At 39.9% G+C, this 17,658-nt stretch overlaps 1 protein-coding gene across 4 annotated transcripts in view; it reads left to right on the forward strand.

The window, feature by feature from the left end:
* PMS1 (PMS1 homolog 1, mismatch repair system component) overlaps window positions 1–17,658 on the forward strand; it is a 276,036-nt gene that overhangs the window by 65,555 nt on the left and 192,823 nt on the right. For all 4 annotated transcript variants that reach the window (XM_075180034.1, XM_075180033.1, XM_075180035.1 and 1 more), the window contains exon 5: window positions 1,958–2,121. In XM_075180034.1, the coding sequence (XP_075036135.1) occupies window positions 1,958–2,121 (164 nt within the window). The remainder of the gene's footprint in view (window positions 1–1,957; window positions 2,122–17,658) is intronic.

Below are 17,658 nucleotides of genomic sequence, written 5' to 3' on the forward strand. Positions count from 1 at the left end.
TGTTCCCATTCGAGGATGACTCGGGCCCTCTTTGTTTAACACACAGTGTACTGTTAACCATTAGTTATCAGAGAAGCACTGCAGTGTAGCTGTTACAATCAAGACCATCTCCCTTCTAGTTTAAAGAGTGGAAAAGGCTCTTGCTTTCCAGCCTACACTCGCAGAATTGCTCTCTTGTCCAGTCAAAGATGGATTCCTTGATAGAATCAGGGCCGGACTGGCAAGTCTGGCATTTGCCAGAAGGGCCGAATGCCAGATGGGCCGGTCCGCCCGTCCGCCCATCCTACACTGAAGCGCCGCCCATCAAACTGTGTTTTTTGTCCCTGTCGCGATGATGCCATGACGTCGCGCCCGCGAGTGACATCATTGCGTCATTTGTGGCCGCGACGTGATGACGTCATCGCGCTACCGCGCAGAGGCTAGGAGGAGCGGTTCCTGTAGCGCGGCTGCACACACTGATGCCCATTTAATAGCAGCCAGCAAGTAAGCAGGTAATTGATTCACAGAATCCATTAATATTCCCCACTAAATGAAGGGACTAAAAAGTCCAGAAATCGTCATATCAGAAGAAAAGACCTCATTATAGACCCAAGGTACCCTCTTTCATCTTTTTATCACACGTGTCAATTTGGTAGTGAGAGACCGGAGATTCCGGGCATAAGACTCATCCAAGATTCTCTTTCCATCTGATATGACGATTTTGGGACTTTTTTTTTCCTGGTGGCAACTGGAATAAAAATATAGAGGTGTTTTCCTATATTTGAAGAGGACTGCAGTGTTTCATGTTCAGGAATATTTGTTCAATGGTTGCCTTTCTTGAGAATGCTTAATGCTATATGGAACCATTTACATATATTTTTTCTGGGCTGATTTTTTTTATTATTTTTCATTTTCACTTTTGTTTGCAGACAATATTAACCTTTATTATTGTGTGTGTCTAAGTTATTTTACAATTATACGTTATTTATTTGTACCCTTTCTTTTTTGGCATTTAGTCCCGTCATTACTTCTTTAGAGAGGATTAGGGATCTCCTTTCTATTTCCCCACATGTGGCAGCTCTTTTTAGGACACAATGGAGAGCGCTGGTATATTTTTATTTTTTTAATTCATTAATTCCATTAATGTACCGAAATTGAAAGCGCCTGTGTGTTACATTACAGTGCAATTTTTTAAAATTTATTTTATGTCTGAAAAATGGTTATTCAATAATATTTCCAGCATTGGATTTTTTAGGTGTGGACTTTATTTTGCTCTTCAACTGCCATCCATAGACATACTATTTTGGCCCCGCCCCCAGTGATGTAATGCCTGTTTTCGGTCTTTTTACACTGGTAAAAAGACCCAAAGCAGGCATTGTGTCACTAGGGGTGGGGCCAAAATGTGGCGATTCGCGAAGACCGCCCCCTCCACCCATACACATCTCCATGTCGGCGGTGATGCGGGAGAAATGCCAGGTCTACTCGGCATTCGGCAGTCTCATGAACATTCTGGGAGAGTTGTCATGTATGAACAAAGTGTGATACACAAGTTTGTGCTGATGCTTCATGTTGGACTGCACTAGCAACGTCACTTCAGCTTCTAACAATATTGTGCACGGAGCCCACAGCAGGTGGGCCTGTGTGTTTTAAATGCCAGGACTGATTTTTAGTCCCAGTCCGGCCCTGGATAGAATATTACAATGTTACACCACCCTGGCTTTTCCCTGAAGTCTGTATAATGTGGGCAAAGTTGATGGGGATGTGCAATGAAAATATTTGTTTTGAGCATTTGCTTTTTTTTTATCTTTTTTTTTTTTTTTTTTGTAACAATAAAGGGAGAATCCAAAAAAATAGACTTAGTGTGACTTTAAAATATTTTTACATAACAGCTTGTCTAAGAATTTGTGATATTTTTTTTTTTTTTTTTTATATTATCTGACTTCTTATCTGTCTTTATTGCTTTTTTCTTTATATACAGGTACTACTGTTTCTGTGATTAAACTATTCAAAAATTTGCCTGTAAGAAAACATTATTATTCCACTACCAAAAAATGCAAGGAGGAGCTGAGGAAGATTCAGGACCTGCTTATGGCCTATGGGATTATTAAACCAGATGTTAGGATTGTGTTTATACACAATAAGGTAATTCTGTTTAATCCTTTTATTTAATGAGACTGACAACATTGAGGACTTTTAATTGATCACCGTGTTCTGTTTGTGTAATGATACCGTTTTGGAGCTGTGGAGAAGTAAACATAACATTTAGGACTACAGTGCATGAGTTTCTGGGACACTGAGATAGAAATGTGAGGTATGGGAGTCTAATGTTTTTGGCTTTAAATCGCTTGTCTGTTCTGTTAGTCAGACGGTAAATTTGTCACCCCCATACAATGTGTATATTTTTAGATTATTTTTATTAATTAAAAAAAGTTGTAAAATTTCTTCCACTTTTCTCCTAATTATTCGTTGAGAGGATCTTGTGTAACGAACACAAATGGCTTGGTGCTTTCTGCTTATGTGATAAACATTAGTAAGCTCCTCCTGAAAGTCCCAGTGTCTCTTTCCCCATATTCCGCAGCCTACACTACTTGCAGATCAGATGCTGTGATCCTTCAGCAATCTTCATTTTATGTTTAATCACAAATCAGGGGATGTTCCGCATTTGAATGTATTTTAACAGTGCGGCATGGTTGCTGGAGGCAACTCTCTTCCTAGCCAAATAATATTGTTATTTTATTTGTATAGCTCTTTTCTGCCGATAGGACTCAATGTGCTTCGCAGTTCCAGAATAAAAACACTTGTTTAAAAAATAAACCTAAATATTAACAGAAAGGAGAGCTGTGCATTGGTTATTATGAAAGTAGGGGTTCCTTTTATGCTTGAGTAAACAGGTAAATCTTGAGTCTGTCTTTGAAGCTTTCTAGAGGAGGCCTCTCATTGTGTGCAAGGCATTGTGTTCCAAACAGTAGATACGCAAAACTAAGCTGTGCACCGAAGTATTGGGGATTCCTAGGTACTGCAGATTTACGTAAGCGAGCGGGTATACAAGGAATCAGAAACTACTTCAAGTATCTAGGAGCCTGATTATGTAATGCTCCGAATATCAATAAGCCAAACTTTAAATCTATTTGCCATCTTATAGGCAGTCAGTGAATGGAATGGAGAACAGATAGCATGTGGCACGAACAGGGCTGGTGATTTAACAGCCTAGCTGGTGTATGTTGTACCAGCTGCATGTGTTGCAATTCTTATTCTGGGAGACCCAGATAGAATGCACCGCAGTAGTCTAAACGCATCTATGACTGTAGGGGGATCAAATGCTTAATTCCTTGTTTGAAAAAATGAAAATTTGATAATGGCTGACATCTGATGTATCCTCAAGGACAACATCAAGATTTAGCACATGATCCAAATTTGGCTTAAGTTCAGTTGTTTGACCCACCAGCAGTCTCTTCATTTGATGGTGAGCTTCTTTCATAAGAACCTTGGTTTATCAGATTCCTATATCATATATTTATCGATTCCTGACCATGGCCCTATCTGTGTGGAGTTTGTATGTTTTCCACGTGTTTGTGTGAATTTCCTCCGGGCGCTCTGGTTTCCTCCCACAATCCAAAAACATACTAGTACGTTAATTGGCTGCTATCAAAATTAACCATAGTCTGTCTGTGTGTGTGTTAGGAAATTTAGACTGTAAGCTCTATTGGGGCAGGGACTGATGTTAGTGAGTTCTCTGTACAGCGCTGCGGAATTAGTGGCGCTATATAAATAAATATATGATGATGATGATGACCAGGCACTCATCCTCTTCTGGAGCTCAGCAGGACAGCCATTGTGTATTCATATTGGGGGCCTTATTACCTGGAGAAAAGGACAGGTATAGAGAGTATCATCTGCATGGCAGTGGTAGTTCAGGCCATCATGGCTGAATATTTCACCCAGTGGCAGCATGTATACTGCAAATTCCCTGGGAGATTAAATGGAGCCCTTTGGCTATATGACAGGTGCACTGGTGCAGATGAGTGTACTCCAGAAGGCACACTCTGTGTCTAGGCAGTGAGAAACCATTAAACCCAATGAAGATCTGTGCCATTCTGTTCACAGATATTCTTCAGGCACTCTATTAGAATCCTATGATCTACAGTATCAGATGCTGTAGAGTTATCAAGTAGGATTAAAAGCAAACGATAGCCTGATCAGAATATCATTAAGCACACAGACCTGGGCTGATTTATTATTATCTTGACTCCTGAATCCTGAAATAGATCATAAATAGCATGTTTGCCAGACTGGTTTCCATTTGGGTTGCAACCAAATTCTCAATAATCCATAAAAATGGAAGGTTTGATACCAGTCTGTAGTTTTTTTCATGCAGTCTGGATCTGAAGAAGGATTTTTTATAAAGCGGTCTCACAGCTGCTTCCTTTATTGGTTCAGGAAAAATGCCTGTCTGCAAAGAGCATTGTTCTGTTTGGCAAATAATGGACCAATTACATCAGTATATCCTATTAAAAGTGGCTGAGCCCAGATCACAGGTGGTAGCACACAAACATAAGGTAATTTCAACATGCAGTATCCTCTGATGAAGTTATATTACCTATAACAAAACGTGTCAGGAAATATCACTGTAACACACTGCTATATTTATGTTTAATCTTGTGACCTGGACTGTGAAGGCTTTGGTAGAAATTAATCTAATTATTATTACATGCACTTACTTTGGGAGTTCCACTGATGGAGTTTTGCAGCATGTCAGCTGCCTAATAATTCCCCTGTGCTATGGACTCTTTGTAAGCGGATCTCACAAAGACTTATCTCTATTGACGGCAGATTCCAAGATCGCTCTATTTTCAGTCTATGGATTGCTAATCAAGGTGCCACAGGGATTGATTGAGTGGTTTGTACAGATGAAACGGCTACATCAGTGACGTCTATATTGGCGATAAAGCGAAATCTGTCCGCTGCCGTCATACTTAAACAAGAGAGACGCCGCTATGATTGTGGATGCATCTATGCTGTTGTTGTGAGTGGATAATCTATTAAGGAGTTACATCATACTCCCTACTATTATATCTACGAGATCTAACAAAGCACCAAGGAGTCCGGACAAGTATATGCTTTTTCTTATGAAAGTGGCTTGATATATCAGCTCATTAGAAACTGTAGCACTGTATCCAGTTTCACCTAGTTCATTGTCTTTACACTTCTCTATACAGTGTGTTTCACCAAGGATGTGATTTTACCCACTTTGACAGGATGGACCGCCTATGCCACCCTGTCTGTTGTTGCTGGGAAAAGTCTGGTCTTACTTTGCCACCGTTCCCTTTCGTTATCCCAAATGCGACCTCTAACCGAAGTAAAAGGGGCTTACAAATGCTGCCACCTCTGGACTCCTTGCCGGCATCCAGTACCAGGTTTCTTCTGGGTAACTGACGCTGGGAGTGTACCCCGTTGCTGGTGTACCTGGGCTGGTACTGCTGACCTCTTCCTATTGATCAGGGTTGCTGTGGATGGATCCCCCCTGGCCTATTACACTGGCCAGAGTTGTTGGGTAGCGGGCAGAGAGGTGGTACTGGATGTTGGGTCCAAACCTCAGAAATAGCCGGGAGTGGATTTGATTTTGGGTCTAATTTGTAGGTCACAGGGATAGAGAGGATTCCAAGCAGGTCTTTTGAAGCAAGTGATGTTTATTTGCTCACCTGGTTGAAGGTAGCAGGTCAGATGAAGCAAGAAGAACAATTTTCAATACAAGACTGTGCTTTTTATACAGATTTGGACACCGCCTCTTGGGTTAAGCCAGCCTCCTGAGGTCTGAGCTATTTTTAGAATCAAGATGCAATTTGAATTTACATGCAATGCAAAGCTAACAATATTTACACTTATCTGTGATATCCTAAAACTTGCTGTGAGTTCCTGCATCTTGTTTTAGATGCAGGAAATATAGTAGCAAGTCTTAATTAAACCTTTCTATGCCTTCAGGTGCTGGACTCTCACACATCAAAAGGTCTAATTAACATGAGATTAACATGGGTCCTTTCTTCAGACAGCTACAGAATACATATTCCTAAAGTATTACAAAACCCCAAACAAGTCATTTCGCTATTACAAGATACACAAGACTTCCTCACTAAGGGCTTATTGTATCAGATATATACCTCAGAAATAATGCATTTCCTCTAGCAAAGTTAAAACAAACAAATTTCTTCCCCTTGTCTCAGAAATAAAGATATCTCCTGTACCAACATACACACAATATAAAAAATAAGTAAGTACATTTGCAATTATAAAAATAAGCACCGTGCGCTATTTCCTTTAAATAATTTATACCATAAGTTATTTATAAATGATCCAGTCACACCCACCACCATTATCTCATTTGGAAATATACTACATGCTTTTTTGAGCATAAGTTTGTGTGATTTACAGTGTACACTGTGGGGGTATTTTATTTCATTTGTCATAATTTTACTGTTTTACATTGTTATTTATAATAGTAAAAATATTTTTCTTTATGAGTAGGTGGACATTATATTTTTAAGTAATCAATTTTTTTTCCATTTATTTTGTAAACATTACTATTTTAGACTTCCTTTAGGCTTTGCGCTGGTGTTAGTATTTTGTGTTTTTGGGCACGGTACTAGATGCAGCAAACTCTTCATTACCAGCTGCTGCTTAATTTGATCATATTTTGAATGCCCATTCTTTTGTAGGTAATTTAAACAATGTATTTTACATCCAGGGGTCAAAGCTAGTCCAAGAGGCCGCATAACTTACATTTGCAAGCCTGAAACCATGGTATGCATTTGTATATAATTCACTAATATCCCTGGCGCCGTAACACATGACAGTTATGTTGGGATTGCAGTCCAGATGAAGTAAAGAAAATTGCAAGCTCAATGTACCTTGGCTGTTCAAAGGGATAAATTGGCGGCAGACTGCCCTTTCTGCAAAGCCTCTCCACCATACAGAACAGTTGAGCCAAAATGTCACTTAACAGCAACTCTGATTTTTAATGGGTGATTGTGGACTGCTATTCTCCAAAATGTTTGTTTAATTTTATCCTCTATAGTGCAGAAAAGTTATTGGCTAAGGTGTGTAATATTTGCCACCATCTTCCTAATAAACCTATTAAACGGTGTCCAGTCTTCACTTATAGCATCCCTTATTTACCGTACAGCGTTATGTGCTTACCGGTACTCGGTTTCCACCAGGTTTTGTGTAGTATTAAAGATTTATATGAAGACTGGTAGATACAAAGATATAGCAGAAACTAAAGCCTGAGCAATAAATAGCGTTAAATGACTATGTATACTAGAAGTAAGGTAAACAAAATAAAATGTCAAGAATAGTCAGATGCAATCCAAAATTGGAACAGGTGGCCAAAAGAATAGCAAATTTTACAAACCAAGTTTAGGGTGAGTGACTGAAAGGGATAGATGGTAATAAGCCTAGGTTGAGCCTGTTGGCAGGAAGAGAGTAGTCAAAAACAAGCATGATCAGTAACGAGCAGACTTCAAAAGAATACAGAGCACGAACGCCTAGGCTCGCTAACACATTTACAGGCAAAGTAGGAATGACGCTGACAGCCTGATAAAACAAGCCAGTTACCCAGTAACCAATCCCAACAGTGGATCAGTCCAGCCCTTACAGTGCTGATCAGTAATGTCAGAATCAGAAATGTCAAGGCGACCAATATAAACTGTTAAATAGGCCAAGACAGTGGAACACATAAGTCTGCCACTATTCCTATCCCAGCCTATGTCCATAATCGTGACAGTGCATCCTCCTTTTGAAGGGGTGGTTTGATCCCTACAATGAAGTTTTTTAGGGTATTGTCTATGGAAGACTATTTTATGGTTTCTGCGTGTATGTCATTGTGTTAGCCCATGACCATTCCTCAGGACCACACTCTTTCCATTTACAAAATACTGTATCTGCCTCCTGGACCACCTGCAATTCAATATACATTTAATCCATACTTTATCCATTAATGGAGAATTTCTAGGTGGAATTTCTATTAAACCTGGACATAATTTGTTTAAGCAGGGAAATTTTGCCTGTTTTTTGGTATCCTCATGGAGGGGTATAATTGAACAGTTACAGTGTTTATGTTTGGGATCTGCTGGTTGTAGCCTGATCTGCTGTGCTGGTGTGTCTCCCTCTAAAGAACCGTTTTCCGCACCCTTGCTTTCAATTAGTCCTGTGCTACAGTGCTGGTGTGCATTCCTCTGAATAGCTGATTGGTGAGCTGCACTATTTAAGACCTCTCCTGCCTGCATACTTTTGCCAGTGATAACATTATTCGCAAACTGTCTGGTGGTTGTTCTCTCTGGTTCTTGATCCCTGGCATTGTATTTGACAGCTCTCTGGTTTCTGATCTTCTAGAACTACAGATGGTACACTGCAGATCTGATTCCTGGCTGTGAACTTTATTGGAACTTTTTATAGCTTTCATCGTCTCACAGATTTTCATCTCCTATAGCACGCTACTTACAGTTGGCTATACACGGTAGCACAGAGTCTCTTTTGCAGCTGCTTACATCTTGCACTGAAGGGGTTATGTGCTAGTCTCCGTAGCATTAGCTGAACTCTACATTCCATGTCAATAGTGCTTGGACTGTCATCCATTTCAACTATCTGCATACTTGTTTTCTGTATATCCCCGAGTCTCCAGCTTTCGTGTGAACATTACTCATGGTACCTGTATCATCTTGTCTGGTGCAAGACTGTTGTATCAGTCTGCATTGCCTAAGGTGTTCAGCAAAGTTTACCATATCATCTGCATTACCTCAAATTTACCTAGACTGTAACTTCTACATGCAGTTGTTCTGTGAACCTTACCACACCCTGAGAGTGCTACTGTTATTGTACTTCTGCATTTTTCTAACATTTACTTTTAATAAGGCTGTAACAAATGTTTGCTTATTTATCAACACTACCTCAAATCTCTGCCTTTGAATCCTAACTGTTGATAATTCTACAGGTCTTAAATTGACCAAAGTATCTAGGTCCCAATTTAGCAGATTATTGCCTTTGCTTTATGTTTCTGGTAGATAACCACGCTCTATATCCTACCTTGAAATTACAAGCTAGACCCGTGTGTCGATCAGTAACCTTTTTAAATTAGGAGACTGTTGGTTCAAACTTTCTTGAATCAATCAAACTGTATTCTCTGTTGATAGAGATGACCCACCTCTGGAACATCCAAAGGTCTTACTAGTGATAATTAACTTTGTATAAGAGCAAACTCAGCCCATGGTAGAAACTCATACAAAACGTATTGAAAATCTGAAACAAAACAACTGAGCTATTGGGTGGGTCTGCTTGGTGCATTCCTTCTATCCATTGGTTTAGGAGTAATAGACTGATGAAGACTACAGACCTATACCCAATTTAATGCAAAATGTTCTCCAAAAGACAAAATGAGAGCCTCTACTAGACACTATTTACATGAATTCAATGGAGTCTTGCCATGTTCTGGACCAATATTGATGCCAATGCTTTAGCCGATGGTAAACTCCTCAGAGGTACGAAGTGACTAATTTTGTTAAAATGGTTCATAATCGCCCATATGGTCTAATATATCTTTGAGGGTGGAAGCTTTATGATGAGGTGTTCTTTTGGAACATTTAAAGGCATTCAATTTCCTGATAGTCTATCATTCACAATCTAGTCTCCTTAACTTTTTTTAAAAATCTATTTTTTATTAAATTTTTCATATAAAGAAAACAGTATACAAATAAGTTATGCAGGTAAGCGGTTTGATATGGTATATACATATGAAATTACAACACAATTACCATGTATTTCAATGTTATAAGAGTTAAAATGTCAAAAAAGGAAAAGCAATTAAGCAAAACAGAATGATACAATCCATGTGACATGTTCAGAGATACATATGCAAAACCAATTTTACACACAAATGCTCCAATCACTAGGGACAAAGTGTAAATCTTATCATTAGTAATTGAAAAGGTATTTTAACAATAGACCTCACAGGAATAAAAGAGTTCCCAAACAAAAACTAACTAAAAGGGGGAACCTTAACAGGAACAAAAACAAAATAAATTGATCAAACAGTATAGGTCCTAGCTTTTTCTAGGAAACAGTCACAACTTTCCTAAGATTACAAAATGGATTTATATATTGGAGATTGAGAAGGGGGAGGGGAGAGAGTCAGTTACTGTTGGAAGCCCAATCAATACTTGTCACGATTCACGGCAGGTATTATGGCTCCTGGGTTTGTCATGCAGAAATACAGGAACCGGTAGGAGAGCTCCTTTAGCTGAGAACTGTAGCTTAGACACACTGGTGCAGCTGAGCTGAGGTGCTGAAAAGGATGGTAACTCTGTGAGTTGATATCCAGGAATGAGCAGAGCGGAGTCAGTCATACAGAGATACAGGAACAGTTAAGCTGGAGCCAGGGAGCCAAATCTTCACACAGTCGGGGCTGACAAAGAACAGGCAACCGGGTGTTGGCTCAGGTGCCTTAAATAGTAAGGTGATGACAAGCTGGACGAATGGGAGCAGAGAGGAGGGGTTCTATCTGACAGGACGGATCTGCGCAGACCCGGAATCAAGATGGCCGCTGCCATCGGATGGATGCAATGCCCGGTGCCTTGGGGGATCCCCACATTTAGTAGGTGAGAGTATGGAACCTCTTGTATTGGGGCGATATGTGATAATACTATTATCTAAGGCCTATACGTTTTTACGTTAAGTATCTTCCCCAAACGAAGGATCACTAAGCTGCCGGTATAATCTATACTTTCAAACATTCTCAATTTGTTATTTTGATTATTATCTTCTAAACTTTCTATATATATGGGCCCTATTTAAGATAAAATTTAGAGACCATTTTTCAAAGTCTGGAGGAAATAAAGAGTTTCCAATTTTTCTGTCGCTATGATTCATTTATATAATATATCCTTAAGAGCTACCATTAATATTGTGGTCAGTAATGGTTTGACATCCTAAGAAGAAGACTCAGGTGCCCAGAAAAAAGTTAGTTACAGTTTAGATTTTTCTGCATGTCCATAGTTTGTGAAAAAGAGAAGCACATTCTCTTTTTCGTTTTGGACATACAATACTGTGCAAAAGTTTTAGGCAGGTGTGGAAAAATGCTGCAAAGTAAGAATGCTTTCAAAAAAAGAAGTGTTAATAGTTTATTTTTATCAATTAACAAAATGTGAAGTGAATGAACAGAAGAGAAACCTAAATCAAATCAATATTTGGGGTCACCATCGTAAGGGGTCATCATAGGCACTCTGACCGATCTGCGGCTACGCAGAAAGCTGCTGACATCTTTTGTATCCTATAGCAGCATGGGGTTGAGATTGCACAAGGATCATAGCCAGAATTAACTTTTTCAGCAATTTGTGTTAAAGTAGCTTTTCTGTGGGATTTGACCAGACGGCTAGCCTTCGCTCCCATCGTGTATTATTGAGCTTTGGACACCCATGACCCTGTCACCGGTTCACTGGCTGCCCTTCCTTTGGACACTTTTGGCAGGGCCCTCTTAACAACATTTTGGGCCCCCGGGCAAAGCAGTGCACCGGGGCCCGTGTATATGTATGTGTGTGTATGTATATGTATATATATATATATATATATATATATATGGGCCCTGCAGCCCAGGGGGCCCGTCGGAGGCAGCACAAAAATAAAAAACCTGAAAAGAAGAAGAAAATACTTACCTTGCGGTCAGCTGGCGATCCGGCTCCCTCCCTGGTCTCCTCCTCCGTCACACTCTGCAATGGATGTCGGGTGGGCGTGATGACGTCACGCCCGACATGCACTGCGAGCGCCGCACGGAGGCGACCAGGGAGGGAGCCGGATCGCCAGCTGACCGCAAGGTAAGTATTTTCTTCTTCTTTTCAGGTTTTTTATTTTTGTGCTGCCTCCAACGGGCCCCCCTGGGCTGCAGGGCCCCCGGGCACCTGCTCATTGTGCCTAATGGGAAAGAGGGCCCTGACTTTTGGTAGTTACAAATTGCTGCATACCTGGAACACCCCAGAAGATCTGCCATTATCAGATTCTGTGACCCAGTCGTCTAACCATCACTATTTTGGCTGATGTCAGTCACTCAGATCCTTATGTTTGCCCAGTGTAATGGGATAATCAATGTTATTCACTTCAATTGTCAGTGGGTTTAATGATGTGGCTGATTGGTGTATGTCTATGGATTATATGTATCCTTTACAAGTAAATAAGGAGCATCTGCATTGGGTATGCTATTTTTGGAAATAACACTGATTTGATCAACACATTCCTACCCAGGAGTGACAAATTCAAATGATTCCAATTTTTAGAAAATTGATTTGATATATTTATTCATATGTGGGAGTAATTAAGTTTGTATAAATAACAAAGTGAGGGTAAGATATTTAAATTTTTGCTTAACTATTTAAAATAGTAAGTTGGAGTGCAGAGAAACTGGCACAGACACCTCTCTCATAAAAGGAAGAGCTTCTTATTTAACTATGTTAATTTTGTAAATGGCAAACAATCCAAATTTGTTGATTAAGTCAATTATTGCAGGGACAGAAGAATTTGGATGATATATAATCTACAAATAAAGCCAATTTACACTCTAGGTTTCGAAAACAGATGCCTGTGTTTTCCTTGCAGTCCCAAAGCACAACGGCCAATGATTCTATGGCTGGAGCAAACGGTAAGGGAGACTGGTTCCTATTTATATAGCACATGGAGATGAGATATGACCATTATCATTTGAGAACTTGCATCTCTAGAGGGTCTCAAACAGATGATCCCATGTTACCATACCGAAGGCTTTTTCAGCAGTTAACAATCACAATATATATAGGACACAGTATATTCGCTTTTGGTACTGTCCCACATTGCAGGCTATTAAATAAACTCAAAAGCTTCGGATTGGATTCTAAGATGGTAGAATGGATAAGATCTGGGTTGCAGAATAGAAAACCGAGAATTATAGTAAATGGAGTGCATTCACAGGAGGGAAATGTTATAAGTGGAGTGTCCCAAGTATGTGTACTTGGACTAGTGCTTTTTAATATCTTTATCGGTGACATTGCAAAGGGAAAGTATGTCTTTTTGCAGATGACACAAAGTTAATTATCAGGCACCATCCCGCAGCCGCCTGTCATTTTCCATCGGAGATGCAGTTTCCCCCAGCCGGCCGGGTGCCGTTGGGTGCATGCGCAGTGTGCTAAGCGTGATTCTCCCGGCACCTGTTGGCGGTCAGTGTCGTCAATGACCGCCCTTTTCCTCATCTCCTACTATGAGCATTAGGCTGCTTGTATTTAAACCTGACTTTGACACCATTAGGGTGCGAGAGTATTAGGTTTACCTGCCTCCAGCGTTCCAAGTGTATACAGCATTGTTTCTAGTTAGTGACCGGCTTGCTATTTGACCTTTCTTCTGGATTGTGATTTATGCTTTGCTCTCCTGGGTTTTAATTTTGGCCATTTTGACCTCCCTCTCTGGATCTCCCTTGGTACTGTGCTTCCTGGTCGGCCTAACCCGTATTGTTTGACTATTCTCACCACCACTACACTGGTACCTGTCTCGGAGTACTGTGACTTGCGCAGCTCTTGCAGCAAAGTCTGCGCCTCCTTGTTCAGTTACATCAATACCAGTTAGTAGCTCCATCCTATATGCGATCCTGACAGATATACAACAAGGTAGACACACCAGGAGGGTAAAACAAATGATTGAAGATCTAGGTAGACTAGAGGAATGGTAAAGAGAGTGGCAACTACAGTTTAATGCCAAAAAATGCACTTGGGTCTTAAAAACCCAAAGGCTAAATATAGTATTAGTAGCACTATAATGGGAACTACTGAGGAGGAAAGGGATCTAGGAGTCACAATTTCAGGTGACTTGAAGGCTGGTAAAAAAAATGTAACAAAGCAGTGAAAAAGGCATGTCAGATGCTTGGTTGTATAGGGAGAGAAATCCGTAGCGGAAAGAAAGAAGTTATAATGCCACTGTATAGGTCATTGGTACGGCCTCCTCTAGTATACTGCGTTCATTTCTGGAGGCCATATCTCCAAAAGAATATAAATACATTAGAGACAGTACAAAGAAGGGCAACGGAAATGGTGCATGACTTACAGCACAAAACTTGCCTGGAAAGAATTAAGATCGTATTATGTATAGTTTAGAGCACAGAAGAGAAAGGAGGGACATGATAAAAACTTACAAATATTTCAAGGGTTTTAAAAGGTACATGAGGGAAACATTCTTCAAAGAAAGAGAAACATTAGAATATGAGGACATGCACTGAAACTGGAGGGAAGTAGGTTCAGAGGAAATTTGAGGAAAAACTACTTCACAGAAAGGTTAGTGAATAACTGGAATAGCCTCCGATCAGAGGTAGGTTACAAAGCAATAAGGATGAAATGGCGTGTAAGGTTGCCACAAGTTAAAAAATGGGCAAAGTTGTTCTTATCTTCTGTCAAATTCGATGTTTCTAAGATCTTTCTTATGTTTGTGAATGAATGTCTGCCCCAAATAAATCCAGTTTGGCTCTTATGAAAATTGTCGAAATACAATTTTCAGTTGTTCTGCTAAGATTCTTGTAAGTATTTTATATCTTTCATTGATTTTTGATTACCCTTTCTATCTCCTCCTCTGTGATAGGTGCTGATAAAGACTCCTCCTGTTGTCTGGATATTTGTATCCGTTTTAATTTACCTCACAACCACTACTTATTTGTATCATTGAATTGCTTTTAGCTATATAAATCAGCGTAAAATTATTTTAAAATAGCCAAGAAGTCTTTATCATTGTTGTTTAACAGTGTTCTCCCCATCAAATTTTGTCAGCCGGGTGGGGGCATTTGTAATTTTTTGCAATAATAATGAAAATGTTGGGGGTTAATGCCCACACCTGCCAGGACTGTTCAGACTGGTGGTCAGTGATCTAACACACACTGCTGGCATATAGTGCCTGTTCTAGCAAGAGAAACAATGGCTTATTTTATTATAATAGGACTCTGTTGGGCTCCAAGAGCTGGGTGGCAAGTAAAAACAGCCTGGTCGACCACGCAGGAAATAGGTGCTGGGGAGAACACTGCTTAAGGTACCATGTTTATTTCGCAGTTTTGAGATGTTGTTGGAAGTTCTCTCCCCTTTTAACAGGTTGGATAAGAGCCTTCCTGTCTTGTTGCCAAATCTGTAGATTTTGCATCTGGTAGAAGAAATGTACTTTTCACTAATTTAGGCTCCTATATTATCAAAATGGCAGTACTTTTGTTTGTGTATCATTTTATTTCTTAAAGAAAGGGTGGCTTTCAGAACTTGATAAGCTAGAGTTAAATCTTGCTGTGCATCTAGATCTAATTTTGAGTTGACTTTAATATGTTTTGCGATACATGAAATAATGCTTCTGATCACTGCTTTTGTAGATTGCTGAAATAATAATGGATCATATTGATGCTCTTAATGTATAAATAATCCTGGCAGTCAGCTATGAACTTGTTCTTGAATATCAGGGAAATTCTGGTGAATCTCAATTGTTTATGGGAACCCCACATTTCTGGACTTGTAATACTAAGCCATATCAGACTGTGAACAGAACAGTGGCAGTCAGCATATTGATGTTTACTAACCCGACAAGACTTACCCAAACATCAGGATTCCGAAGGGCTGCTTCCCGGCCATCACCGATGACGACTCCTCTTCACACAGACTTCAGCCAATGACGATGAAGTAAGAAGGCGGCTGCACTTGATGCCGTCATTTACCATGCTGACGCGATTATCGCTGTTGTTAAGCGGGTAATGTAAGTACAAGGTACTTGTACTATGTACAAGGTAGTTTACAAAGGCTTCTACATTGTACATGGGTGCATACTTACATTACCCCCTTAACAACAGCGATAATCGCGTCGGCATGGTAAATGACGTCATCAAGTGCAGCCGCCTTCTTACTTCATCGTCATTGGCTGAAGTCTGTGTGAAGAGTAGTCGTCACCGGTGAAGGTCGGGAAGCAGCCCTTCAGAGTCCTCGGGCCGGGGCAAGTCTTGTCGGGGTTCTCAGCACCCCACCCACCCGGTCAGACCCGGTCAGAGACTGCTATTGGTTCTATGATGGTGTCTCCGATTTTATTTAGTAATGATGCAGAAACTAACAGTTAACATTTGGTCGATGCTGGTAGAAACTTACAACAACAGACTTAAAGCTATTATTGCAGCAAATGGTTCTGCGAAGTATAAGTTTGTAATGGGCTGAATATTTATGCAACCAACATTTTTCATTTTTTTATTTAAAAAAAAAAATCTGTGGCTAAATAAGGAATTAGGAGTTTGGAAATTTACTTTTAAGAGCCTACTGGTTCAGAAGAAGTAAAAATGTGTGGAGCAATCTATGTAAGTGACATTTGTAATGCAGACAAATTTGTTTAATTTTGGGGGTGGGGGTGAATAGTTTTGCAAACCATTGCATTTTAGTTAACTTATCAGTCTGTATAGGTTCAATTAAAACCAGATGTCAAAAATTCTTCAAATTCTATAATTTCCACTTTTTGGCAGTAATGACCATTTCCAACATGAACAAGATCGACAATAATTGTCTGATAACTTTATGCATTTTTTCCCCCCATGTCAAGTTCAAAGATGCACCTTCTTGGGTTTATTGGGGGCAAGCACACTTCCGGTTTTATTATGCATCCCATAATTCTACCCCAGAACTCAAACACTTTGGGACATTCCCAGCTCATATGCCAAAAGTTGCCCTGCTGGCTCCCACACTTAGACCAGATGAAATCATGTCTCCCGACAAATTTAGAGAGGAGTTAAATAGGAAGAATTTGAAGAAACCTCCACTCTATTTAGTTAAAGACCTTAGCTACATCAAGCGACACCATTACTTCCTCATAATCCTACTCACCACTCAATTGCAGGTGACAAAACAACCTTCTCAAATTTGTCAGTCGACTTACCCAGTATAAAACCAGTTTGGTCAGGGTGTACAAGTTCGCTAATAACCCATTGAGGTGCATCACAAACTTCTTTGACAATATTTTGACATCAGTAGTCAATAGGGATATGGGCCTATATGACTTCAGAAACAAAGAATTTTCCCCCGATTTTCGATGTTCGAAGCTCTTATAGCTTTAATATGGACAGAAACGCCGAGCTAAATTCATAAAGATTGTAAGTCTCCAAGCAGTTGGAGACAAAAAAACACTAAGGGCTAGATTTACTAAACTGCGTGTTTGAAAAAGTGGAAATGTTGCCTATAGCAACCAATTAGATTCTAGCTGTCATTTTGTAGAAGGTACTAAATAAATGAAAGCTAGAGTCTGATTGGTTGCTATAGGCAACATCCCCACTTTTTCAAACCCGCAGCTTAGTAAATCTAGCCCTAAATGTTTTTTTAAGCTCAATAGGAATTTAGTCCAGGTCAGGAGCATTCCCATTAGGAAATGAGGAAACAACATAGTCTATCTCCTCCAGTGTGATAGAAGAGTCCAGAAGCTCCTTACTAGCCAAGCTCAGCATAGGTAAATTAATGTCCCTTAGGTAGGCTAACAGGCCAGTGTCATGATAAGTTGCTTTAGAGGTATATGTACTTTTGAAGTAGTCATTAAAAACCGTCTGCTGTCCTGGAGCCAAAGTCGTAGAGCAGCCAGTTCATCTTTAAATTCCCTAAACACGGTAGTATCCTATAGCAGTTCAAAGATATCTGA

The sequence above is a fragment of the Mixophyes fleayi genome, chromosome 7 (assembly GCF_038048845.1).
Source record: "Mixophyes fleayi isolate aMixFle1 chromosome 7, aMixFle1.hap1, whole genome shotgun sequence".
NCBI lineage: Eukaryota > Metazoa > Chordata > Amphibia > Anura > Limnodynastidae > Mixophyes > Mixophyes fleayi.